The 27,805-nt window shown below is 44.0% G+C and overlaps 1 protein-coding gene across 1 annotated transcript; it reads left to right on the top strand.

The window, feature by feature from the left end:
- Positions 1–23,705: 23,705 nt before the first annotated feature.
- Positions 23,706–26,958, top strand: LOC109418009 (uncharacterized). Its single transcript, XM_029876562.2, has 5 exons — positions 23,706–24,078; positions 24,142–25,113; positions 25,172–25,583; positions 25,636–26,510; positions 26,573–26,958. Exons 1-5 carry the CDS (start codon positions 24,004–24,006, stop codon positions 26,915–26,917), a joined length of 2,679 nt encoding a protein of 892 aa, XP_029732422.2. The 5' UTR covers positions 23,706–24,003; the 3' UTR covers positions 26,918–26,958.
- Positions 26,959–27,805: the final 847 nt, after the last annotated feature.

Below are 27,805 nucleotides of genomic sequence, written 5' to 3'. Positions count from 1 at the left end.
AGTACTTTCCAGCTTCCGTCGGTAGCATTTAGTACTTAGCGCGGTGCCCCACGCCGGGCCGCCATACCTAAGTATGGATGTAGCAACACTAGCCAGAAGCTTGCGCTTACTGGCGTACACCGCAGAGCTATTGGACATCATCCGGGACAGTGCCGCAATAGCTGTGGAGGCTCTTTTACAGGCATAATCGACGTGGCTACCGAAGGTAAGCTTATCGTCGATCATCACGCCCAAGTGTTTGACGGAGCGCTTTGACAGGATAGTACAGTCTCCTACACTGATCTCCGTCTGCTGCTCCGACTTCAGGTTGTTAACAACCGTCACCTCTGTCTTGTGGTGAGCCAGCTCCAGTTTCCTGGACCGCATCCACGCCTCCACAACTTTGATCGAGTGGTTGGTAGTCAACTTTACCTCCTCGATCGTTTCACCGTAAACTTCGAGCGTAATGTCGTCGGCAAATCCGACAATCACCACTCCCACTGGATACTCTAACCTCAACACCTCGTCGTACATGACATTCCATAACACCGGACCCAGGATGGAACCTTGCGGGACTCCTGAGGTTATGTGAAAGCACTTCCGACCCACCTCCGTGTCGTAGACTAGTACACGATTCTGAAAGTAACTTCCGAGAATCTTGTACAGGTACTCCGGTATCCCCAGACGCAAGAGCGCATCGGCAATAGCAGACCAGCTGGCGCTATTAAACGCATTCCTTACATCCAGAGTCACTACCGCGCAAAAGCGAATTCCCCTCCTCTTAGGCTCGAGTGCTTTCTCGGCGGTTTTTGTAACCGACAAGATAGCGTCTACGGTGGACCTACCCTTCCGGAAGCCGTACTGGTTACTCGAAAGACCATTTTCGCCCTCGGTGAACCGCAACATTCTATTGAGGATGATCTTTTCGAGCACCTTCCCCGCCGTGTCAATCAAGCATATTGGTCTATATGCCGACGGGTCTCCGGGTGGTTTCCCCGCCTTTGGCAATAGTACCAGGCTTTGCCTCTTCCAAGCTTCTGGGAAAACTCCCTCGTCCAGGCATTTCTGCATAGCAGACCTGAACATCTCGGGAGCCTCTGCAATAGCTACTTTTAAGGCCAGGTTCGGAACTCCGTCCGGACCTGGGGCCTTACCTACGCTAAGGGACTTAGCTATCCCCGCAAGTTCCACATCGGTGACCCTCTCCTCATCGCCAGCCCCAGTCCCCGGCTGTCCTACGAAAGGAGGCCAAGGACTAGGATCATGACGCGGAAAAAGTCCTCCAATGATCCCCTCCAACATCTCTGGAGATTGCTCTGTAGGAGCCATCACACCTCTCGTCTTGGCCATAACGATCCTGTAGGCGTCACCCCACGGGTTCGTATTGGCACTCTGACAGAGACCCTCAAAGCAGGCCTTTTTGCTTGCTCTTATCTCGGTCTTAAGCGCGGCTTTTGCAGCGGCGAACACCACCCGCCGTTCGTTTCGCTCTTCCTCTGATCGTGCTCGCTGCATCCGCCGCCTAGCCCGTAGGCAGGCGCGGCGCAGGTCCGCAATCGCGTCGGTCCACCAGTAAGCCGGTGGCCTCCCATTTCTAGGGTGGACTCGCCTAGGCATGGTCGCATCACACGCACGTGAGAGCACCGCTACCAGCTCGTCGCCGTCTAAACCGATTAAGTTTCGCTCACGGCGGAGCGCCTCCCTAAATACCCCTTCGTTGAAGTATGATGTCTTCCACCTGCGAGGGCTTGGCCTTGGCCTAGCCGCCTCTTCTTCTATCCGCTGTCTGCTGTTATTGTAGTCGATACTGTAGCGAACCGCCAGGTGGTCGCTGTGAGTGTAGCCATTATCTACTCTCCAGTTCGAACTACTTGTTAGGCCAGGACTACAAAAGGTCACGTCAATAATTGACTCCGCTCCGTTTCGACTAAAGGTACTCTTGGTACCGACATTAGCCAAGTCGACATCTAAGATGGCCAGTGTTTCTAGCAGGATCTGACCCCGCTGGTTCGTGAAACGGCTTCCCCATTCCACGGCCCAGGCATTAAAGTCGCCCGCTATTACCACCGGCCTTCGCCCTGTTAGCACGGTCGTTAAGCGGTCCAGCATTTGCGTGAACTGCTCGATCGGCCACCGCGGAGGCGCATAACAGCTACAGAAGAAGACCCCGTTTACTTTGGCGACCACGAAGCCCTCATAGGTAGTAGACACCAACTCCTGAACGGGGTATTTACCCGTCGTCCATATCGCCGCCATTTTTCTGGTCCCATCCGCGACCCAGTTGCCGTTGCCGGCGGGTACTCGGTATGGGTCCGATATGATGGCGATATCCGTCTCCCACTCAGAAACTGCCTGACAAAGCAGTTGCTGAGCCGCATCACAGTGGTTTAGGTTCAGCTGCGTTACCTGCACTGTGATTTGTTGTTCACTGCGGCTTTCTTGAAGGCCGGGCACCTTGGACCACCCATCGGATGTCTGTTGTTCGAGGATTTCCCGGTACAGATCATGCAGATGGGCGGACTCGTGCAGCTTTGGGCCTTATGACCTTCAGCGCCGCATCGCCTGCACAGTTTGCGCCTGTCGGGGCCTTTGCAGTCCCACGACTTGTGTCCTGGTTCCAGACACCTGAAGCAAACCTCTGGTGGCTCGTGGAATGTCAGGTGACATACACACCAACCCACCTTTATGCTCCCTACTTTAACGGACTTTTTGACGTCCGCCACAGGTAGCTGAACCAAAGCTATCTGTGTCCCTGCTGGCCCTTTCCGTAGCTTAACGGCTGCGGCGGCCACCTGCACATCGCACTGTTGCCGCAGTGCCGTGACGAGCTCTTCCACTTCGGTGATCTCATCGATGTCTTTGACCTTCAGAGTCGCCTCATGTGTCAGAGCCCTCACCTGCACACCCTCACCAAGGACCTCTTCTGCCAGCCTCTTATAGGCGGCGCCCTTGTGCTCCTTCTGGCGCTTCAGCTCCAGGATCATCTCGCCCGTACGAGTACGTCTAATACTGCGTACGTCGGCTCCAAGACCCTCAAGCTTGGCGTCGCTTCGCATCATCTTCAAGACGTCCGAGTACTTGGACTGTTCCGTCTTGATGACGATAGCGTCGCCTTTTTCGCGCTTGGCACCTGCCCTCCTACGCCTTGGCTTGGCGTCCTGCGCTACTACCTGCGGATTCGCCTTCTTCTTCCTCTTCCGCTCTACCTTCGTCCAAGGGGGGTCCACCCCTTGGATCGCCCTACTCTGTGGCTGTTGAGGGCCCACTAGCGGTCGCAACCCCTTGTTCCCATCGTTCCGGGACGGGCCAGCCTTTTCAGGCCCACCCTTCCCAGCTTTCCGGGAACCCTGGCTGGGGTCCGACCTTCCGGCATTATTACCGACTTTCGGGGTAATGATTCGCCTGGCCTTGCGGGCACCGCCAGACAGCTCCTCACCTGACGGTTGCCTCGCCCGCTTCTGCGATTGCTTGCCCCGTTTGTCGCGAGCAGTCGCTTCCGCCTTATTCGGACTTCCTGCGAAGGAGAAGGCCTCCGTTTGGGTAAACTTCGGCACTTTCTCATTTGCAGGCTCCGCTGCTGCAGCAGTCAGCAACGCGAGTGCCGCGTGCTCCTGCTTGGCATTGTCGATCGACGCCCTAAGTCGAAGCAAGGCCGTTTTCAGGTCCTTGCTTATATTCGACTTAGTGGACGCAAAGTCGATGATTTTGCCAAGCTGCTGCTCAGCCACCTCTATTGCGGACCGTCCTTTGGATCCTCGGTTGACGGCCCTCAACAACCACGCTCCGTCCATAACCTCCACCGGCTGGCTTGCCGGGAAGTGGACTGGAGCACCCACGCTTGAGCTGCGTACGCAACTCCCAGCGCCTATCTCCTCACTTCTCCTTGTCGGAGATCTCATCAACCCGCTTCTTGCGAAGGGGTTGATCCCACCACTACTATCTGCTACACTTGATTTCTGTATTGGTTTGTTACTCATATTTTATTCCCACGAGTCGCACGAGAAAGAATGTCCACCACGCCAGAGCTCTGCATTAACGCGGTAAGGGACAGCTTACTGTGGGGGGTGCCCAGGTGCCCCACAGGCTCCGTTAAAGATCGAGCATCTTTTTCACCCCCTCGATCACTCATTCCTCGGCACGGGTCGCTTGACACCTTGAATTGGGGTTAGTAGTCCTATTCTTAGCCGGCAACTACGCGGCTGACTCGCAAGCGGGGGGGTGCGTCAGGCCCCAGGACATCCGTCCCTGCTGCCCTGATCATATGGCATTAGAAGCATTCAATATGTGCTACACTGAAACCTTCATTTAAGTCGATGCATGGCTGATCGAAAATAATTTTTACCGTGCAGGTAATGACTATACTATACAGTTTAATATTTTTTGACAAACCTCCTTTCTCATGCGAAGTGTTAAAAAATATAAAAGTCTTTAGTTTTGTCATTGCTTGAACGGTAAAAATTATTTTCGATCAGCCATGCATCGACTTAAATGGAGGTTTCAGTGTAATCAGCTGGTTTCTTGGAATGCTACAAGTTTAAACTGGGCTAGACAAGAACTATTAAGCATCCTTTCTCCGCCTAAGGGATATGGACAAATATCAATTCCATTCATAAAACAATCAAACTTAATAGATTTTCGCAATTTTGAGACTGGTCCATTCGTCGATGCAATTTATCCCACGAGACGATGATTGGGAACAGAAAAAAAATGATATATAGGTTGCACCACAGCATGAATAATGCATCCCCGGCGATGACAGTTTTTCTTTTGCTGCATTGCATTTGAGCGCATTTGTTTGACAACTGTCTAGCAATTATGTATGCCACCCACGCCACGCGATTCAATTTGTGGTGAACTTTTCGTTGTTGGCGAGACGGAGGGACGTCAAAGCTGATTGAGGCGCTAATTTATTAGTGAAAATATGGAACGAGATGCGATAAAAATAGCACAGGATTAAAACGGCACTGGTTGAATAAGCTATTTTACGAGACGTTTTACCGGTGGGCCGCTCATTGTTAGTGTTTACACACCAAATTTTTTGAAACGCTTCCAGCACAAAAAAAAATCAGCAAAACAAATTGCTGAATTTCAGCAAAATTTTTGCTGTACTTAAGCAAAACGTTGCTGATCAACTGTCAAAATTGCTGGATAGTTCAGCAAGTTGAAAAATAATTGCTGATACTCAGTAAATTCACATTGCTGAATGAAATCAGCACAAAAAAAAATCAGCAAATTTAGCTGAATACCAGTAAACAAAATTTGCAGTGTACATTTGATATTTTTGTTTTCGCGAAAAGTAGCATAACATGTGGTGAGCGCTAATCAGATTTTTGCTGGCAGAGATGTTTCGGTTTCTAATGCGGCATGTATGAATCCCCCGAGCTGTATGATGTCACTAGTAGATGAAAAAAACATCCCCACGGTCTACGGATATTAATTATAGTGGGCGGATTGACGCATTTTTGCAGATAAATGAACCCCGTTTATTGGATGGGCCCGTATCACATGTTATGCTAACGAAAATGTAAATAAATGGGCCCACCGGTTGGAGCTGGTAAACATTCAAAAAACAGCTGATTTGAAACGTCTCATAAAATGCCTTATCTACGTTCGCATGCGGGAATGGATACATTGAAGAGCTTCATGGTTAGAACACTTGACTATCACGCCGAGGACCTGGGATCGAATCCCACTGAGCATCAGCATGAGCATTGGTGACCGTACAACACTTCGTAGTTGCTACTTCGTGATTGACCAGAGCTAGCGGAATTGCACAGAGAACCAACAGATGGGGCTTGGGATTAGCCCAGCACCCTCAATGTACACGTTCTGAGAAATCAAATTTTAATGTGTCAATACCGGCGCCGGCCACGTCCTTGCGGTCTACCGGAGAATGAACGGTATGTTAGTTGGACGGGAAGGTATCTTTGTTAGTTGGGAGAGATCGCTAATTACATAAATCAGGATTCACTTTGGTAAGCGATGCAATCCATGTAACCGTGACCATACACAAAACACATACACTCAGAATTGTGCCACCTCACAATTTGGAAGAATGGTGGTGCACGTTTATTATGCTGAAGTTGAAGAATCGGCCCTTGATCCTCAACGTGCACATTCTTTCGTCGATCGGCCACCAACCGACCACGCGCCTCTGCATATCACCCATCACGATGAAAGCTGTTCCCAGCTCGCGTGTGTTGCCGCAGCTCTGGTAGATGGTATGATTACCTCTAAACGTTCGCACCACGGATCCTGTCCAACACACCTCCTGCAGCGCTACGATGCCGAACCCGCGGTCCTTCAGTAGATCGGCGAGTATGCGGGTGCTCCCAATGAAGTTGAGAGATCGGCAGTTCCACGTACCGAGTTTCCAATCGCAAGCCTTTTTTGTTCGCTGGGGTCGTTGCCGTTGGTCTCGGTTCGTATTATTCTTTTCTGTTTTTTACGGCTGACACCAACCCCCTACTTTTCGGAGGACCATAGTGCACAGTTGAGCTTGGAGTCCTTCCCTGGCACTCGGACGTAGATCAGCTGCCCCTAACATGGGGATCAGACGCCAAGGGCGTAGCCAGCTTTTCGGTCAGGGGGGTGGGGGCAAGCACCGTTAGTAAATATGTACCTACTAGCTTTTATAACTGAACGCAACACGATGAAATTGAATATTAGAATGATAATATTATATTCTAAAAACTTTATTTAACCCTTAATCCTGTTGTATTTTGTACATTACGTTAAAAAAGCTCTTCTGATTAGCATTAGCATTAGCATTAGCATTAAGCGAGTCGCACAAATGCGTAGGTGGTACAGTCCTAGACCGCTGTTATGAGGGTTGCCTCCTTCCCGTCCGAACCAAAGCACAAAGATTTGGGACTAATCTCTGACTCTTAGACAAGACTGACGCAATCCTCCAATGGTCGAGCACTGTCCTGGCCACGTCCTTGCGACTGCTGAGGAATGGGAAAGGATGGTTAGTTTTGGACACCTATGAAAAATGTAGACAACTCTACGATCTCTCAGGCCTATTTGTCACGAGAATTTGGGTGTTGTTAGTGGAAGGGTAAACTCCAAAGGATACGCTTGGTTAACGTTCAGGCACACCATTGTTAGACTGCTTCGAATCAGTTGTCTGCCCAATTCATCCTGGTTTCATCCTTGTTGGCATTTGGTTGAATTACTAGATTCTTCGGTTGATAATCTGAAATATAAAATAATATTAACATCATATATCAAATAAGCTACATATTGGTGATACGCTCGCCACAGTTACATATTATTAAAATATTATTTATATCGTACGATACATTTACCTGAATCCTGCTGAAATAAAATGTTAATTAGCAGTACATTGAAACACAAATACTACAAAACACAAGGAAAAGAGCATCAAACTTTGATCTTGGAATATTTTAAAATACGGTAAATATCAAGAACAAAATTTGGTTTGGTAGATCTTACACCGCAACGCACCATTCTAAGGTGATCTACCCACGTTACGGGGAACGTTAAAAAAGCTCGTCTGATCTACACAAATCAACGTGTTGCTGGTAGTGGTGACCAATTTCTGGAAAATTAAGGATTTTTATTTACTCGTGCATTATTTTGCTGATGTTTTTGTTAATGTCTACAAAACATTCATCAGAAATTATAGCTGAACTCTTTTGGAAATTACGAACTCTTTTGAGGATAAACCCAGAATTTCCTGGTTCCTGTATGCGTCCATTTATCTTCCAATACTATTTGCTGGAGAAAACCCTCCAGAAATTTTAGAAATTTTTGAAGTCTAGAAGGAATTCCTGTAAGAATTTCAGAAAATAAACCTGTACGAATTCCTGGATAAATTATGGAAGGAATACCTAGTAAAATTTTAGAAGAAATCTCTTTAAAAATTCCTAGAGGAAATTTCTGAGCAAATTCCTGGGGTAATTCCTGGAGGAGTTCTTGGATTAGACCCAGCAGGAATTCCTGGAGAATTTACTTGAGCAATTTATTGGGTGAATTCTTGGAATCCCTAGGAGAATTCCGGGAGAAATTCCTGAAGAAATCTCCAGAGGAATGCTGGGAGGAATTGCTGGAGAAATTTCTGAAAAAAAACCCTTGAGAAATCACAGGAGGATTTCCTGAAAGAACTTTTGGAGGAATTTCTGGAGGATTCCCTGGTGGAATCTCTGAGAATATCCCTCGAAAAATTCATGGAGAAATCCCTTAAGTAATTCCTGGAGGAATCTCTGGAGGAATGTCTGGAGGAATCCCTGAAAATTTCCTTAAGGTATTCCTGGAGAATTTCCTGAAATCTCTGAAGAAATCCCAAAAGGATTTCCAGGAGAAATTCCTGGACGAATTGCTGGCATAATTCCTGAAGGATGCCAGGAGTATTCCGGAAGAAATTCCTGGGGTATTTTCTGGAGGTATTCCTGTAGAAATTCCCTGGGGATATACCTAGATAACATCCCGGAAGAATAAATAGAGGAGTTCCTAGTGGTATTCCTGTGGAAATTTCTGAAGGAATCTCTAGAGGAATTTTTGAAAGAATTACTGGATGAATATCTAGAGGAATCTCCAGAAGGATTCTGAGAAATTTCTGTTTCTATTTCTGTTATTTTTCTATTTCTTGAGAGATTCCTGGAGGAATTTCTAGCGGAATTGCTAGTGGAGTTCCTGGACAAATTTTCGAAGGAATTCCTGAAGGAATCCCTGGGGGAAATTTATGAAGAAATCCCTGGAGGAATCTCTGGAGGAATCCCTGGTGGAATATCTGGAGGAATCCCTGAAAAATTCCTGAAGGAATTTCTGGAGAATATTATTGAATAATTTCTGAAGAAACCCCTAGAGAATGTCCTGAAAGAATCTCTAGAGAAACTTCTGGAGGATTTCTTGGAGAAATCTTCAAAGAATTTCCTGAAGAGATTTTTCATGGAGAAATCTCTGGAGGAATCCCTCAAGCAATTCCTGATGGAATCTCGGGAGAAATTCCTGGAGAAATACCTAGAGGAATTGCTGACATAATTTCTGAAAGATGTCCTGGAGCAATTCCTGAAGAAATTCCTGGGGTTATTTCTGGATAAAATCCTGGAGGAATACCTGGAGGAATTACTAGCAGTATTGGTAAAAACTCAAAATCTCAAATCTTGTTTCACGCGCGATTCTTGACGAGCCAAACTCACCGCCGAAAAAATCATGCATGAGTTGACTCGTGATTTCACTCATTGCTTTATTCCTGGGTATTCTTATTTACGTTGAAGTTTTTGGGATTATATCGAGGATTATATGATAGAACAAATGCAAATCTAGCGTACAACAACATTGAATGTCGTTTAATTTAACTTGGGTAGGGGAGGAAGGGGTTACCCCGTCACCTTAAGCATTTGGATTTTTCAAAATAAATTTAAGACGAAAATTGATATTTTCAGTACGCAGAATATTTGATTTATTAGTTTTTTATAAGACTTGTGCATTGGAATTGTCAAATTATGTTAATTCTGGCGAACAATGTACATAACACAACCATATAAAATATTGATGTTTTTAATTCAGTGCGGGTAAGACCGTCACCCCTATGGGGTAAGTCCGTCACATATATTTTTATATTGATACTTTTGAAAATTTCAATTTTAAAATATTTTCAATACATTTTTGAAGTGCAGTGATGGTTTACCAATCATTCTACAGTCGATACTCTTGTTAAATCACTGGTCGGGGGGCGCAATTGGAATCCGCTTTTAATAGGAGACTAAGCTTAAGGGATTTGGGCTTTTTGGGGGTGTGGCCAATTATCCCGGGTGTGTTATGAGATAGCGCAATACTTTCTTCGGCAAAGTTTTAGGGTTTGAAAAGATCTACCATTTAGAACTTTGATTCATATGATTAGTTGGTAACTTGGCCGCCAGAGGCGGCACCAACAGTTTGATGATAAATTGCACTACAGGAACCCTATCAGGCTGTCAAGCAAACCTTACGATATGCGACAGCTCAAGACCCTGATAATTAGAAATGTCCGAAGTGTCTTCGGAAAAAATATTGGATACGCTAATAACTTACAGATGATGAGTTACAAAGCTCGAAATTCCTCCACTGGGCGGCGCTAGTGAGCAAGTAAATTTTCCAAACCTCATATCTCAGAATCCAATGATTTGGTGTCTTCGGCAAAGCTGATCAGTATGACATAGACTTACATAAAACGGGACACGTGTTTCGGAATTCTGCCAATAGGCGGCGCTAGTGAATTTGCAATCGCTGAAAAAACAATTCACAAATTATGCCCTTAGAAGGTCCAGAAGGAACAGGAAGAGTCCAATCAGGAACTCGTGGAGAAATCCTAGTAGATTAAGTTGGATAAACCGTAGGAAATACTGAAAGAAGCCTTAGAAAAAAAACCTCGCAGGAATCCCAGGAGAAACCCATATAAGGTCGTCCATAAATGACGTAGCATTTTTTTTACGATTTTTGACACCCCCTTCTACCCCTCGTAGTCTATTTTCCAATACGTAATACATAGCTAGTAGCATAATTCGAGACTCCAACTCAACCCCCCCCCCCCCCATAAAATGCTACGTCATTTATGGGCGACCCCTATAGAAATTTCCCTAGTTGGTCATCAGTTTGTAGTTGCGTGGTATCTAATAGAAACTCCTAGCCAGTTCAACAAACATCTGGTGATCCGAAGAGCATGACGGTGTTACCCCCGCCGATGAGTGACGGGCTTACCCAAAAAGGCCACTTTTCTTAAATTAGACCGTAATTTCTGAATAATTGTTGAAACTGACCATTCAATGAATCTTGGCACTAAAGAATAGCACAGAAGAGAATACATAATTGATTAAAGTTAATTTTTGCACTTCTTTTGTATTCTAGAAGCTAAATTCTATCGACGAAATATTACATCCGCCGTTGGTACTATGACGCGTGCGTTTGTTTTGTTTATTTTCTTCGAGTTTGACAGGTCAATTTTGGTATCATTTGTCTCGAAAGAGTAAAAATGGTAAAAACAAATAAGGTGTGTGGCCAGAAAGCAACTAAATAACAGTTTTCTGGTAAAATCATTGGGGTGACGGGCTTACCCCCCCTGACGGTGTTACCCGTTTTTCCCCTACGTTTTATAAGCGAACGAGATTTCGGTGCTTGACTCATGAAAGCGAGATTTTGCATGTAAATCTCGCGCGTGAGAAAATGATTCAGAATCGCGCACGAGTTTGCTCACGCAGGAGTGGTTCATGAGTTTGCTTTGAGTGTGATTCTACCAACACTGATTACTAGAGGTATTTCTTTGGGAATTTCTGGAGGAGAAATTCTCGGAAGAATTACTGGATGAATTTCTAGAGAAATTCTGGGAGATTTCTATTTCTATTATATTATGTTTCTATTCCTGAAAAAATCCCTTGATAAAATCCTGGGGGAATTTCTAGTGGAATTTCTGGAGGAATTCTTGGATAAATCCTTGAAGGAATGCCTGAAGGAATCTCTGGGGGAATTCTAAAAGAAGCTTGTGAAGAAGTCCCTGGGGAGATCCCAGAAAAATCACTGATGGTATTCCTCCAGGAATTTTCTGGATGAATTTATGAAGAAATTCCAAGAGGATTTCCAGGAAGAATCCTTCTGGAGGATTTCCTGGAGAAATCTTCGAAGGATTTCCCGGAGGACAACTTGAAAAAATCCCTGAAAAAGTTCCTGCACGAGTTTTTAGCGGAATTCCTAGATTCCTAGAGGGAAAACTGCAAGATTTCTTGGTGGAATTTCTGAAGGTATTCCTAGAAAAAATCTTGAAAGAATTCCTGAAGTAATCCCTGAAGGATTTCCTGGAGTAACTCCTGGATGAATTGTTGACATAATTTATGATTGAGTTCCTTGATTAATTCCTGCTGTAATTCCTGAAGGAATCCCTGAAAAATTCCTGAAGGTATTCCTGGAGAATATTCTTGTAGAATTTCTGAAGAAATCCCTAGGGGATTTCCTGGAAGAATCATTTAAGAAACTTCTGCAGGATTTCTTGGAACAATCTTCAAAGAATTTCCTGAAGAGATTTCATGGAGAACTCACTGGAGGAATCCCTTAAGCAATTCCTGATGGAATCTCGGGAGAAATTCCTGGATAAATACCTAGAGGAATTGCTGACATAATTTCTGCAAGATGTCCAAGAGCAATTCCTAGAGAAATTCCTGGGGGAAATCATGTAGAAATTCCTGGGGTGATTACTAAAGAAGTTCCTGGAGAAATTCCTAGAGGTATTCGTTTGGGAATTTCTTGAGGAATCTCTAGAAGAATTCTCGGAAGAATTACTGGATGAATTGCTAGAGGTATTCTGGGAAATTTCTATTTCTATTCTATTATTTTTCTATTTCTGAAAAAAATCCTTTAAGAAAATCCTGGAAGAATTTCTAGCGGAATTTCTGGAGGAATTCTTTAATAAATCCTCGATGGAATTCCTGAAGAAATCCTTGAAGGAATCCTAGAAGAAGTTTGTAAAGAAGTCCTTGGGGGAATACCTGAAAAATACTGATGGTATTCCTCCAGGAATTTCCTGAAATAATTTATGAAGAAATCCCTAGAGGATTTCCAGGAAGATACTTTAGAAGAACTTCTGGGGGATTTTCTGGAGGAGTCTTCGGAGGCTTTCCTGGAAAAATTCCTGACGGTATTCCTGGAGAATTTCCTGGAAGAATTTCTGGAAAAATCCCCAGAAGAATTTCTGGAAAAATTCCTGCAGAAATTGTTGACATAACTTCTGAAGGATGTCCAGGAGCAACTCCTGAATCGATTCCTAGAGAAATTGCTGGATGAATTCCTGAAGAAATTCTTGAGGTAATTCCTGGAGAATTTCCTGGAATAGTTCTTGGAGAAATTCCTAAATAAAATCCTGGAGGAATGCCTGGAGGAATTGCTGGAGGTTCTCATTTGGGAATTTCTGGCGGAATTCTTGAAGAAATTCTAGGAGGAATCTCTGTAGGAATTCCTTCAACAATTTATGGATGAATTTCTGGGGGAATCTCTAGAGGAGCTCTGGGAGAAATTTCTGAAAAAATCTCTGGAGGAATTTCTGGAAAAATCACTAAAAAAGCTCCTGGAAGAGTTTTTAGTGCAAGTCGTGGAGGAATGTCTGTAGCAATTCTTGGAGGGCATACTGGAAGATTTCTTGGCGGAATTTCTGGAAAAATTGCAGAAGGTATTCCTAGAAAAAAATCCTGGAAGAATTTCTGAAGGAATCCCAGAAGGATTTCCTAGAGTAATTCCCAGAGGAATTCCTGAAGAAATTCGTGGATGAATCTCTTAGGGAATTCGTATAGGAATACCAGACATAATTCCTTAAGAAATCGCAGATGGATTCGGGAAATTCGGGAAATTCGGGAGGAATCCTTAGAACAGTTCTGAAGAAACTCCGGAAGAAATTTCAAGAGGAATTACTAAGGGAATCCCTAAGCAGTTCCTGGAGGAAGTACTGAATCAATTCCTAGACAAGTTGCTTGAAAAATTCAAAGAGGAATTGCTGGAGGAACCCTAAAAAGAGTTCGTGGGAGAATCTTTGGAGGATGTTTAAAATAAGTTGTTCCAGAAAGAATCACAGAAGGAAGTGCCGTGTTAAGCCCTGCAGAAATTCTTGGAGGAATCCCTGGAGGATATCCTAGAAGAATACTCGTAGATATTAACGGAGGAATCTCTAGAAATACTCCTGGAGGAATCTCTAGAAGAATTCCTGGAGGAATTTCTGGAGAAATCTCTATACGCATTTCTGAATTAATCCTTGGATGAATTTTAGGGGAATCACTGCAACAATTCCCAGAGGATTCCTGGAATAATTCTTAGAGGAATCTCTGAAGAAATTCTTGGAGAAATCCCAGTAAAAATTTCTGAAGAAATTTCAGATGGAAACTTTGGAAAAATCCTGAAGGAATTCTAAGGAGAGTTCGTGGAAGAACTCCCTGTAGCAATTCCTGATGAAACCCCAGGAGACATCCTGGGGAATTCCCAAACAGTGCCTGGAGGAGGTATTGGATTATTTTTTGGAGGAGTTCCTGAAAGAATTCCAAGAAGAACTCCTGAAGGAATTCTAAAAAGTGTTCCTGGGGGAACCCTTGGAGGATTTTTTTTAAATAATTCCTGGAGTTGTTTCTGAAAGAAACACAGAAGATATTCCCGGGTGAATCCTTGGAGGAATGCTTAAAGGAAAACCTGGAGGAATCCCGGAAGCAATCCCATGATGAATTCCTTAGAAAATCCCAGGAAAGCTTAAGAAATTTCTTAACAAATTCCTGGAAGAATTTCTGCAGGAAAAAAATGAAGGCATCCATGTCTGCAATAATTTTTGGACGAATTATTGTTGGAATCTTTGGATGGACTCCCAAAAGAGTGTTTTGTACTATGATTTAAGGAACTCCTGGAAATTCCTGGAGGAATTATCGAAAAAAGCACTGGAACAATCACTGAAGGAACTTCTAAAGATATCCCAGGAGAAATTCCCGGAGGAATGTCTGGTGAAACCCATACCGGAATACTTGAAAAACTCTCTGGAGCAATCCATGCTAGTATCACTGAAGGAAGCCATGGAAAATTCCTGAAGGAATTCATCGATGTATCCTTGCAGAAATATCTGTAAAAAACCGAAGGAATCGTAGGAGGAATTCTTGAAGCATTTCTTGGAACAAACCCAAAAAAAACTATCTGAACCCTGCAAGTTGTCCATTAGAGTGGGTCATCGGAACCGTTTTGTCAGATCAAGGCTTTCTTGGTTCCATTTCGGGTCCTGAGTAACTGTGCAAAATTTGAGCACGATCGGTAGCGTCTACACTTTGCGCATTGCAATTGAAATTTGTATGAGATTTTGTATGGAAAAACACACTTTTTTGCATTTTTGTCATAAGTTGCAAAAGTTTGTCTGGAACTATGTAACCGATAGTGTAAAAGTATAGCCTAGGATGTCCTGAAAAACTTTGTCGAAGATCGCGAAGAGATCTGATGCTTGTAGAAAAAGTTATATTCAACAATCCACATGCGACTACTTTAGCTTTAACATGTAAAGGAATAGCAATAGCAACAAAATCATGCTATTTCGGTAAGCAAGGTCAACGTTATAACTTTTTTTATATGTATTAGATCGCTTCGCGGTCTTCGACAAAGTGTTTTGGGACATACTATGCTATACTTTTACATTATTGGTTGTAAAATTTTAGAAAAGTTTGAGCATCCCATGAGAAAAATGCAAAAAAACTGTGTTTTCCTATGTAAAATCCCATACAAATTTCAAATGCAATGCACAAAACGTAGACGTAACCGATCGTTCCCAAATTTTGCACCGTCCTTTGGGATCTCAAATGGAACCTAAAAAACTTTGATCGCGGTCAAATTTTCCATTTCCCCATATAACTGATGACCCACTCTAATGTCCATGGAAGAATTCACGAAAGAGAAACTCCAGGACATTTCCCTTGAGGAATTTCTGAAAGAATCCTTGGAGAAGTTCCCGAATAAATGCCTAAAGGAATTTCTGGAGATGTCCTTGAAAGAATTTGTAAAGAAATCCCAGGTATTATTCTCTTGGCATGGCGTTTGTTTGAATTAAATACAAGTGAACATTCGTGTAGCAATAGCACTCTATAGCACTCTATAGCATATAATTCTACAATGTCCTTCGTTTCCCTACCGGAAACTTGGCGTGCTGTTTTTGTATTCCATGAATAAACATGACAAAATTTAACCATTCAACCAAGCTTGTTATTTGGTTAAATTCTATGATAAGATTGAAGTAGATCTCTTGGAGAAATACTTGGCGAAATTTCCTGTGTTTCTTAAGAAAAAAAGGTTTGATAATTCTGGATGAAAACCATAATTTTTAGAATAGTCTAGAGAATAGTTTTTTTAATATTTTTTTCTGGAACTCTTAAATTGTTGATAATTTTTGAGTCGGCTCGAATTAAAAAAAAAATCTGTCGGTCAGCCCCCCCCCCCCTACTGCCCCCCTCTTGCTATGCCCGTGTCAGACGCTGTTGTGAGCCGCTCCACCTGGAGAACAGACGCTCAGGTTTGCCGAAGCAAACCCCCCCCTTCCCTGTCAGCCAATGACCAAAGTTCCCACCGGGGTTGGTTACCCGATCTTCCCTAAGGTTGCTCATAATTTCCGGCCGGTACCACGAGGAGGTGGGGATAGGGGTTGCTGGGCAGAGGCTAGTGGATCACAATGGGATCTGAATTGCGCAGCATACCCAGCCTTTACCGTGCCAAGACGGGACTTGGAGAAGGCGAATGAACCACAAGGTGCATCAGCTGCTGAGAGAACCAACCATCGTCCACAACGCGAAAATCGGGAGGCTACGATGGACGGGTCACGTCATCAGGACGTCAGATAGCAACCCGACTAAAATGGTTCTCGAGAGGCTTCCGTGGCCGTGGGCTTCCGTGGCCGAGCGGTTAGCGGCGTCAGTCGTTTAAGTGTCTCGTAAGCCTCGGAGTGTGGGTTCGATTCCCGCTCCAGTCGGGGAAAACTTTTCGTCAAACGGAAAATTCTCCACTGGGCCACTGGGTGTAATATGTGTTCAGTCTGTAGAGGCCGCAAGGTCGAAGACGGTGTAATTGTCTTTTTAATCCGACCGGTACAAGAAGATGTGGAGCGCAGCGAGCTAGGTGGGTCGACCAAGTGGAGGACGATCTGCGGACCCTACGCAGAGTGCGGAACTGGAGACACACAGCCATGGACCGAGTAGAATGGAGACGACTCCTACGTACAGCAGAGGACACTCAGGCATTAGTCTGACCGATGATAAGGTAAGTAACCAAAAATCAACAAAGTCGATTTTTCGGAACAAAGCTTTTTCGATTTATTGTAGCTTCCAAAGTAAATGTGCAAAATTTGGGAGCGATTGGTTGCTTCCCCGTATTCCGCATTACGATTGAATTTTGAATAGAATTTAGTATGGGAAAACGTGTTTTTTACATTTTTCTCATAAATTTTAATTTTTCGCCTAAAACAATCTAACTAATGACGTTGAAGTATAGCCTAGGATATGCCGAAAAACTTTGCCGAAGACCGCAAGGTGATCCGACACTTAACAAATAACAAGCTTGGTTGAATGGCTATATTGTTTGATGTTTATTCATGGAGTACAAAAACAGCATGCCAAATTTTCCAAATATGCCGGAACCGGTTCCGGTAGGGAAAAGAAGGACTTTGTTGAACCATATGCTGCTATAGAGTGCAGTTATGTGCTACTGCTACACAAATTTCACTAGTATTCAATTCAAACAAACATCGTGCTAATAGCAAAATACCTGAAATTTCTTTACGAATTGTTTAAAGGACATCTTCAGAATTTATTCATGAACTACTCTAGGGATTGTTTCAGAAATTTCTCAAGGGACTTCTCCAGGAGTTTTTTTTTGTGAATTTTTCCATGAGTATCTTGCAGGGTTCCGATAGTGGTTGGAACAAACCCTTTCCAAGAAATACTTCAAGAATCCCCCCCGATTCCTTCAGAAACTTTTACAGATACTTCTGCAAGGATGCATCGAAGAATTCCTCCAGGATTTTTTTCATAGCTTCCTGCAGTGATTCCATCATAGATTGCTCCAGAGAATTTTTCAAGAATTCCTCTATGGGTTTCACCAGACGTTCCTCCGGGAGTTTCTCCTGGGATATCTTTAGAGGTTCCTCTAGTGATTATTCTAGTGCTTATTTCGAGGATTCCTCCAAGAATTTCTCCAGGGATTTCCAGAGGAATGTCAACAGAAATTCTTTTAGGTATCTCTGCAGGTATTCCTTCATAGAGTTCTTCAGAGATTTCCCTATATATTCCTTCAAGAATTCCATTAATGATTGCTCAAATAGTTCCATCTGAAAGCATTGAAAGTTTATCTGCTGAAATTTCTTCCAGCAATTCTTTCAGAAAATTCCAATGATTATTTTAAAAGTTAATCCAGGATTTCCTTGAAACATTGTACAAAACGTTGTTTTGGGAGTCCATCCAAAGATTCTCAAGGGATTCTTCCACGAATTTCTTCAGAGATTCCTCCAGGAATTATTCCTCTGGGAATTGCTGCAGAAATTCCCCAATTCATCCAGGAATTTCTTCAGAAATGAGTCTAGAAATTCCACCAGGGATTCTTCTAGATAATTCTCCAGGAGTATTTCTAGAGACTCCTTCGTTAATCCCTATAGGCATTCCTCTAGGATATCATCCAGGGGTTCCTCCAAGAATTTCAGCAGAAATTGTTTCTGTGATTCTTTCTGGAACATCTTATTTTAAAAAATCCTCCAAAGATTCTTCCAGGAACTCTTCTTAAGATTTCTTCAGAAATTCCTCCTTGTATTCTTCAAGGATTTCCTCCTGGAATTGATTCAGTACTTCCTCCGGGAACTGTTTAGAGATTCCCTTACTAATTGATCTTGAAATTGCTTCCGGGATTCCTTCTGGAGTTTCTTCAGGAACTCTTCTAAGGATTCCTCCAAAATTTCTCCAAAAATTCCATCTGTGATTTATTCAGGAATTAATCCTGGTATTCTTCTACGAATTTCCTAAGAAATTTACCCACGTTTTTTTTTTCAGGAATTCCTCTAGGAATTTTTCCAGGGATTCCTCTGGGAATTTTTGCACAGATTTCTCTAAAAATTCCTCCAGGAATTCATCTAGAGATACCTCCAGAAATTCCGCCAAAAATTCCTCTAGAGATTTCTCCAGGCATTCCTCAAGGGTTTTATCAAGGAATTTCTCCAGAAATTCCTCCAGGAATTACCCCAGGATTTTTTTATGAATTCCTTCAAATATTTCTCAAGGAATTGCTCCTGGACATCCTTCAGAAATTATGTCAGCAATTCCTCTAGGGATTCATCCAGGTATTTCTCCAGGAATTCCTCCTGTGATTCCTTCAGGAAAAGCTTCAGAGATTCCTTCAGAAATTTCTCCAGGGATTTTCCCAGATTCCTCCAGGAAACTCCCCAGAAGTTCCTCCAAAGATTCTTCCAGGAAATACTTCAGGAACTTTTCAGGATTTTTTCCAGGTATTCCTCCACGAATTTCTCCAGAAATTTCTCTAGGGATTTCTCCACAAATTTCTTCAAGGATTCCCCCAAGGATTCTTTCAGGAATTCTTTAGAGGATTTCTCAAGCGATTTTTTCAGAATAGAAAAATAATAGAAATAGCAATCTCCCAGAATTCCTCTGGAGATTCCTTTAGAAATTTATCCAGTAATTCTTTCAAGATTTCCTCTAGAGATTCCTCAAGCAATTCCCACAAGAGTACCTCTAGGAATTCCTCCAGTCATTCCTCCAGGAATTTCTCCAGGAACTTCTCCAGGAATTCCTCCAGGAAATATCCCAGGAATTTCTTCAAGATTTTCTCCAGGAATTGCTGCTGGAGTTGGACATCCTTCAGAAATTATATCAGCAATTTCTTCAGGAAATTCAGGAGATTCTTCAGGTATACTTTCAGGAATTTTTCAGGCATTCCTCCAGACATTCCAGACATTATGTAGGATTTCTTCTAGGATCTCTTCAGAAATTTCTCTAGGTATTCCTCCCAAAATTTATACAGGAATTCCTCCAGGTATACTTTCAAAAATTCTGAAACTAATCAACAACTTATCAGTGCCGGGCCGACTCAAGACGCAAGATTTTTTTTCCCAGTGTAGCTCTTGCTAGTATGGAGGGGGGGGGGTGTTTAAAGTGCACTCCACTTAATTCACTGCACTTTCAAAGCACGTGTCAGCGCACGGACGCCTGATTTTACCATCTGCCAATTTTCGGCAATGGCCGTTCAAATTTTATTCTCCCATATTCCCTCATTCTACTGATTTTTGCTACCGCTCATCTGGGCCATGTTCCAACATTGGTAGCAGACAACATAATACAGCGGTACGAGACCCTATCACTACTGTGGTACTCTACTGTTATTACACAAGGAACGAGAAGCGTCCGACACATACAACACTTTACAAAACAAAAATCAACAATCTGTAACCAAACCTCCAGGAATTCTACAGGGCTTCCTCCAGGCATTCCTGTAGGAATTGCATCAGGGACTCATCCAGGTTTTTCTTCAGGGATTTATCCAGAACGTCTTCCAGGGATTTCTCCGGGAATTCCTCAAGTGATTTCTTCAGAAATTCCTCTCAGGTTCTCTTCAAATATTTACAGTGACAATTCGTTCGTCGAGAGCTCGTTAGATGGGCTGTCTCGATGGTTGAATGTTCACTGGTTGGGGCAAAACCCAACTAAAAAGCACTGTCAATGTCAAAATAGATGTCAAAACGAGTTTGACGTCTGACCGCCGTCGCATCACAGCTCCTGTATACAGAACGTTTGCGCAAGTATGTGAGTGTTTCGTGACGTATTTCTCGTCACTTGCGTGTGTCTAGAGCATTTTGATTAGTTGTCAGTTGCCCCAACGAACGAAAACGATTCGCTAATCGGGGCGCAGTCGTGAGTCGTGACCCAACCAGCGAATCCGGACTGTATTCGGGAGTTCCTTCGGAAATTTCAGAAATCCTTCAAACATCTCTTCAGGGATGTACCCAAGAACTTTTTCAGGATCACGTAATGTTGTTTTTTTTTATTATCTCAATTATTTGTGGAGAAATTCCTCCAGCTAATAGTATTGGAAGATAATTTGAAAAGGGATGCATACAGAAACCAGGAAATTCTAGGTTAGTCTTCAAAAAAAAAAAGTAATTTTTTAAAACATTTCAGCTTTAATTTCTTATGAATATTTTGTAGATTTTACCAATATAAAAATCAGAGCAAAATAATGCACGAGTGAATAAAAATCCTCAATCTTTCAGAAATTGGTCACCGCTATCAGCATCACGTTGATTTGCGTAGATCAGGCGACCTTTTTGCCTTTCTCGTACACCAAAGTGTACTGAAAGGCTATATGATCACTCAAAAAACGAATTTTCGATAGAAGACTCGGAGGGTCAAGTCACATCTACCAATCAACTCAGTTCGACGAATTGAGATGATGTCTGTATGTGTGTATGTGTGTATGTATGTCTGTGTACAAAAAGGTCACTCATTTTTAAGGCACTTCCCATTGGCCGATTTTTCGGATTATAGCTCGAATCGAACCGGAATTTTACCGCATTGTTTGTTATTAAAAATGGTCCGGATCAGTCAAGGCGTTCCGGAGTTATGGCCATTTGAGTGATCCGGACCAGCACCGGTAGAACTGGCCACATATAAAACTGAACCAAGTCGCCGACCAAGCCCCATCATGCGACACATCAAACTGCTGCGATTTTTGTAACCTTCAGCATGGTTGACAAATTTTGTGCGGATATTAACACAGGAGACCAAAAATTCTACGATGTCGGTCCAAAATTCAAGATGGCGGTATAAAATCCAAAATGGCGGCTCCAAATTCAAGATGGCGGCTGTATAATGGAGTTTTAAGCCCTAAACCATGCAATATGGGTATATTTTGTATGGAGAAGATGCTTGGAGTCCAATAATGGCGACCATAATATCCAAGATGGCGGTCTAAAATCCAAGATGGCGCCTCCAATTCAAGATGGCGGCTGTTTCATGGAGTTTTAGGCACTAAAACCATGTAACATGGGTATATTTTGTATGGGGAAGATGTCTGGAGTCCATAAATGGGGAAGATGTCTGGAGTCCATAAATCTGAGTATCCAAGATGGTGGTCTAAAATTGAAGATGGCGGCTCCAAATTCAAGATGGCGGCTGTTTAATGGAGTTTTAGGCCCTAAAACCATGCAATATGGGTATATTTTGTATAGGGAAGATGTCTGGAGACCATAAATGGCGATCTGAGTATCCAATATTGCGGTCTAAAATTCAAAATGGCGGCTTCAAATCAAGATGGAGGCTGTTTAATGGAGTTTTAGGCCCTAAAACTATGAAAAATGGGTATATTTGGTATAAGGAAGATATCCGGAGTCCAAAAATGGCGACCACAATTTCCAAGAGGGCGATCTAAAATCCAAAATGACGGTCCCAATTTAAGACGGTGGCTGTTTAAAGCAGTTTTAGACCCTAACTGCATGTAATATGGGTATATTTGGTATAGGGAAGTTGTCTGGAGTCAAAAATGGCGACCGCAATATGCAAAATGGTGGCCCAAACACACGCCCAAACACCAAGATGACGGCTCCAAATTCACGATGGTGGCTGTTTAATGGCGTTCTAAGCTCTAAATCCGTGTCATATGGGTTTATTTGATATAGGGACGAATTGTGGACTCCAAAAAATGGTGACCAGATGGTGGCTGTTCAATGGAGTTCTGGGCTCTAAAACCAGGTATATCTGGTATGGGGAAGAAATATGGAATCTAAAAATAAAGACCAGAATAGTCAAGATGGCGGGCTTAAATCCAAAATTGCGGCTCAAAGTTCAAGATAGCGGCTTTTGGTGAAATGGGAGAGCGTCCAGGTGCATTTTTGACTCGCGTTTTTGAGAGCACCGATCTCGTCATCCACAAAACGCCCGAAAACGAAAATGCTACTCAATGTTTATCACGAGTGAGCAAGGCTACTCATTGCTTTTTTAGCTCTGTTTGTTGTTTAGATGACGAGATCCGTGCTTTCGGTATTTGCAAGGCAGCCATTGTGACGGCCATCTTTGGATTCGCTCATATATGTCCTTAAGACATATAGGCGCAAACATCAAAGCTACATAAACGATATGATTTCTAGTGCCATGTAATGGATTTTTGTTTAACGTATGAAAGTGCGATATTCATCTACATGTCACTTGAGTTTTGTTGAAATGTGTTTTCGAAGGCACGAGGAAGGCGCCATCACCGCTAGGTGGATTAATTAGGGTTTTTTTAAACGTAGGGAATCGCGCCACTTGGGCGGTGGTTCTATATTCGTCTGTTTTCCACTATGACTCAGTCAAATTTGAACCAATTGGCACAACTTTTGGAATGTGGTGAGATAGGTATAGTATCTACCCGTGTACAACATTTCAAGTCAATTAGTTCAAAATTGACTGAGCTATAGTGGCAAACAGACGAATATAGAAGCCACCGCCCAAGTAGCGCGATACCCTATTGAACAAAATACAACAGCGTGACAGCTGAAGGATTAATTAATGCTTAAAGAATATAATGTTAATATACTCAATTTCATTGTGCTGCGTTTAGTTATAAAAACTAGTAGGTGCAAATTTGCTAAGGGTGCTGCCTCCTCCCCTGACCGAAAAGCTGGCTACGCCTATGGTTGATTCATTGTGCAACTGTCACTGGTTCAGGTCAATAAGGGGTAGCAACCATAGATATGTGCAGTCAGTCTAAGGTAAGCTAGTTAGGTGAGTGTAAATTGGGGTTTTAGTGTACTGTTATCTATCACCCTCACTTAGATTGATTGTCGGTATGAGATGTGAGCTTATGCTTATAGAGTTTCGAGGCGTTTTCTGGAACGGCATTTTCTTCTGGAATCTGTTCTATCATGTTAGGTATAATGCCGTAATGGACTGACTACCCTGACTATCGCACTTTCAACGCTCGCCAAACGACGACCGACGGGGACGACGCACTGATGGAAAGCTCCTATAGAGCAGATGTGATTACGACTAATGGAGTTAGCCGAGCAGGGGAAAACAAAAACAGGAAAAGTTTTCGTGGCACCAATTTAACTGCTAATTTCCATCATCCTCCTCCTCCGTGCGCCACATTTTCACAAAGACTAGGCCGACGAGGGTTCGTGAATAATTTATGAGCGATTTTTTATGTGCGACGGAGGGGACACGCACTGGTGACGCGGACTTTAGTACATAGGTACCTACCTACGGAAACGTGCATGCTTTCAGGCGCAACAGATGTTAGCAACGATGCGCAACCGACCACGTGCTCGAGCCGGCAAGCTAAAGCCATTTCCCAGGGCTACGCGAAGTCTGGGTCAAGTTCATTTGTCTCCTGTGTATGGCCTTGTTGCGTCGAGAGGCGTTACGTCTCCAAACGACCGATCGTTTGTTAAATCGATGAATATTTTCTTTCGCGCTGTGAAGTTGAGGAGGAAGTCACGTTGCTCGTTATCTGAGTTTGCAATTTATTGGGAATCTGAAGTAAAGTGAGTTTAATTGCAAGAAGATGGAGGTTATGGAAGAAGGCAATCTCATGGATAGGATTCCGATCCTTCTCCAACGAGATTTGCAGTATTACGAGGTAAAATCGGAACTATTGCGTACCACTTTGCAGGGCATTACGTAACGCCATCTATTCTTCAAGGCCAACCAAAAAGTGCTGCAGGAGAACATCTGTCCCGGAGTCGTCGGCGGCAAGTTGGACTTCCCCCGGTCTGCATCCTTTGCATCGGTTAAGATAGTTGTCTGGTTGGAGGACGAGTACTTTGCTGCCTACAGGAAGAACTCGGGACTACTACATCTAAGCGATGTGCTCCAGGATCACCAGGGGAAGGAATCCGACGAAGCGGCCGGATGTGGCGGCATAGTTAAGTCTTCGGATCCGGAGAAGTTTGTACTGTTGGTGGTCAAATCGGTGGACAACCTGCTGGAACACATCCACACGCTGTCCCAGGAAGCTCTGGATCACGCTGACCTAACTGTGCTGACGGCAACTATTGGGGCCGCTGCGCTGGTCAAGAACAGCCTCTTCGTCTGGCTGGGATGCGTTACCAAGAACGTCTGTCCACCCAAGGGCGATGAGAAGGGCGGTTCTCTCAAAATGAGCTACAAACAATTCTCCGAGATGACGGAGGCTTTGGCTGAACGATTGCTCGATCTTCACTGCCGTCTGCTGACCTTGTACATCATCCAGGACGCAGATTGTCTCCACTGGGAAAGTCAACATCCGTTTTTCGAATCGGAACGTGGATCGTACACCATCCAGATGTGGTGGCTGTACATGCAAGGAACCAAACAGGACTTGTGGAACTCCGTTCCACCGACGATGGCTCAACGGGTGTTCGCCGGAATGCTCAACGAGACACTCACAGTTCTGACAGTTCGCTACACGCAGACCGTGCCAAGTCGGGCTCGGTCCATGCTCCTCCTGGTGGACGTTTCAAATATCTTGCTCTGCGTTGGTGAGCTTCTACCGGCAATCTGCGAGAACGGTGAAGGATTCGTTGGGCTCAACATCACTAACCAGAGCAAGATCATTCGAGATATTCATTCCAAGTGTCAGGAACTGTTCTGCTGTTTACTACTTCGTGGCGTACCCCTCGGGGTGCTCTACAAGGTAAGTTTTTAGGGTTGTTGTATGAAGTAAGTATCTCTTGCACGACGTTCAACTGCAGATTACCAAGAAGGGCGTCAACTCGATCGCCATGTTCAACCAGCGTCAGGGATTGATCACTCCTTGGACGATCTTCGCCCTACCTAAGCTATTCCCTACGAATCAAAACGGTCACTGGGCAACTCGCTGTTCAGAGCTGCCGACCAATACGGCACTGTCATTGGAATTGAAGGTCCTGCTGGCAGCTCCCCAAGCGAATTGGTGGCTTCTGTTGAAAGTTCTCCTGATGCGAGAAGCGCACCTCTCCTCGATGATCTTCCATCACTTGATCAAGAACTTGCCGACGTGCGACAACTACATTCCAAGCTCAAAACAACCGTCGATCAACCGCGAGAGTATGTCCAAGAAGTGCGAAGGCTTTCTTTGCGGTATGGAATGCAACGACATCGTCCAGTGGTCATTGGAGCAAAAGGGTGAGTAGTTGTAGGTATTCAAGAATCCGTGAGTCCATTCGTATCATTCCAGACCCGATCGGGCAAACCAACTATCAAGTGCTGATGGGCCTGACGTACATCGTTATCATGGCTGGCAAGACCTCAGACGTCAACAAAACGCTGATCTCTGCCCTGGAGAAAAGCAAGCTAAACGACTGGGCTTCCTGCCTGGACAGACGCCAAGTCTGGAACCAGAAGCGTCCCCCGTGGCTGGAGGCCATCCTGCATCTGATCTACCCCATCTTGAACCCCATCATTCACATGTTGGTCTCGGCGGTCCAAACCACCGCAAGCATCTACCAAGCCATGTCCCTTTCCCTGTCCTGCTTCTCGGAAATGTGGGACTGCATTCCGGACTGTCTCTACACGGTCATCAGCTGCTTGACGGAGATTCTGCCAGCCGAGATCAGACCTCTGGGTGATTCGGTTCTCATACAGCTTCTCTACATGGCCCTCTACTCCAAGTTGCTGGAGGCGTCCGAGAGCGAAGCCGAAGCGGAGCTAAAAGAACAAAAGGAGAACAAAGATTCCACCACTCCACCGACTCCAGCCATGGAAGGCCCGGTATCGACGATCAACATGAAGCCACGATCGGTCATATGTCAAACGCTGGCCGAGGCGATCTGCTTCATCGACGAAGACAACAAACACACCGATCAGATCAACTCGCTGATCAACCAGGCTCGCGAGAGTCAACGGTCCACCAACACGCTGGAAAACGAGATGGAGGAGGCCGTTGGACTGAGCTTCGCGAGCACTTCGAAGATTGACGAACTGGACGCGTTCATTCATCCTTCGCCGAGCGTTCGCTCTGAGGAGGAGTTCGACGTGGAGAACGCTGAGTACATAGCTGAAATGCTGGTCAGTGACGTTCTGATGACCGGCGTGGGTAAGCTTAGCATGAAGGTGAGTGTACTTGAGATTCAGATCCATAATGATCCAAACCAAGTCCTGACCTCATCCCACAGATGATCTACCAATACATTCGGAAGAACTTCGAGTGGATTCTGCAGCAACTGGGAGTCAGCGACGTCCTGGTTAACCCGTTGCAGCCCAGTCCGGGGCAGAACATCAAGGAAAACCAGCAGAGCCTGATCGACATCATGTTCCACATCGGCAACCAGTCGTTCGATCAACTGCTGAGCGGCCAGCTGGATATCGACTACAACAGTTGGTTTCAGACACCGATGTCGATGAGCGCGGAGAAGGCCTGGCTGCAGGTTTCCCAGCGGTGGGAGTTTCAACCGACGGCAAAGCTTTCGGTCCACGAAGCGCTCATGGTGTCGTTCATTACATCGCAGCTGAAGCCTTGAATGGGGTGTTTCTAGAGATAAATGGGAATCGCCGCGACATCTAGAGCTGGCTTTTAGTATAATGACTATTCTGCCGTTCTACGCATAATTGTCCCATGTTATATGGGATTCTAGATTGACAAAAAAAAATTGCATTAGGTGCATGAATTTTTAGACAAATATGGTCTTCTATAGTATTTAGTTGTTCTATACTTCCCTGCATGGAAATTTGGGTGGTCCATATTATCAAAGAAAATTATCTATAAAATGTTAAGTATGTGTTCCAACATGTTACTGTTTAAATCTGCTTCACTGTTGATCTATATACAATACTAATGGTTCAAATATACTCCACAGATTAATCACATAAAATGCGATAAATATTTTCTCAATAATAACAGTTCCTTCCTTTTATGCCACAAGCACCAGGTAAGGCATCGTTCCAATAATCAATTCCAATCTATACACCGCTTCCTTATCAAACGGGGACATTTTCTTAGCGGCAAAGGCAAAGGACCACCAACTTAATGAAAACCCTTGTTAATTATTCAAACAGGTTTGTGAGGAAGAGTAAAAGGCACAGTAAAAGTAGTCTGACGAGTAGTCTCCAGTTGGTTGTTCCGATGGAAGTTTTATCTCTCATTCAAGATAATGCACAACCGAGCAAACGCCCGCTCTTTTACGAGGGTGTCCGAGTGGCCCACCACGCTGCCATCCATCCGCAAAACCGGGGAGTTTAGTATCCTTTGCATATTTCATTGAATCGCTTTCATCGATTCGTTCACTTTTGGCCACATTTTGCATCCGGAAAAGTTCTGTTGAAAGCAATCTCCTTTCCCATCATCGATCGGTGTAATTTTTCTTTCTGGATGCGTATTCAAGGTCGTGTTTGGTATTTGCTAATATAGA

The sequence above is a fragment of the Aedes albopictus genome, chromosome 2 (assembly GCF_035046485.1).
Source record: "Aedes albopictus strain Foshan chromosome 2, AalbF5, whole genome shotgun sequence".
In the NCBI taxonomy this organism is placed as follows: Eukaryota; Metazoa; Arthropoda; class Insecta; order Diptera; family Culicidae; genus Aedes; species Aedes albopictus.
Note: the sequence above shows the minus strand (reverse complement) of the source record. Positions and strands in the feature narration are given on the sequence as shown.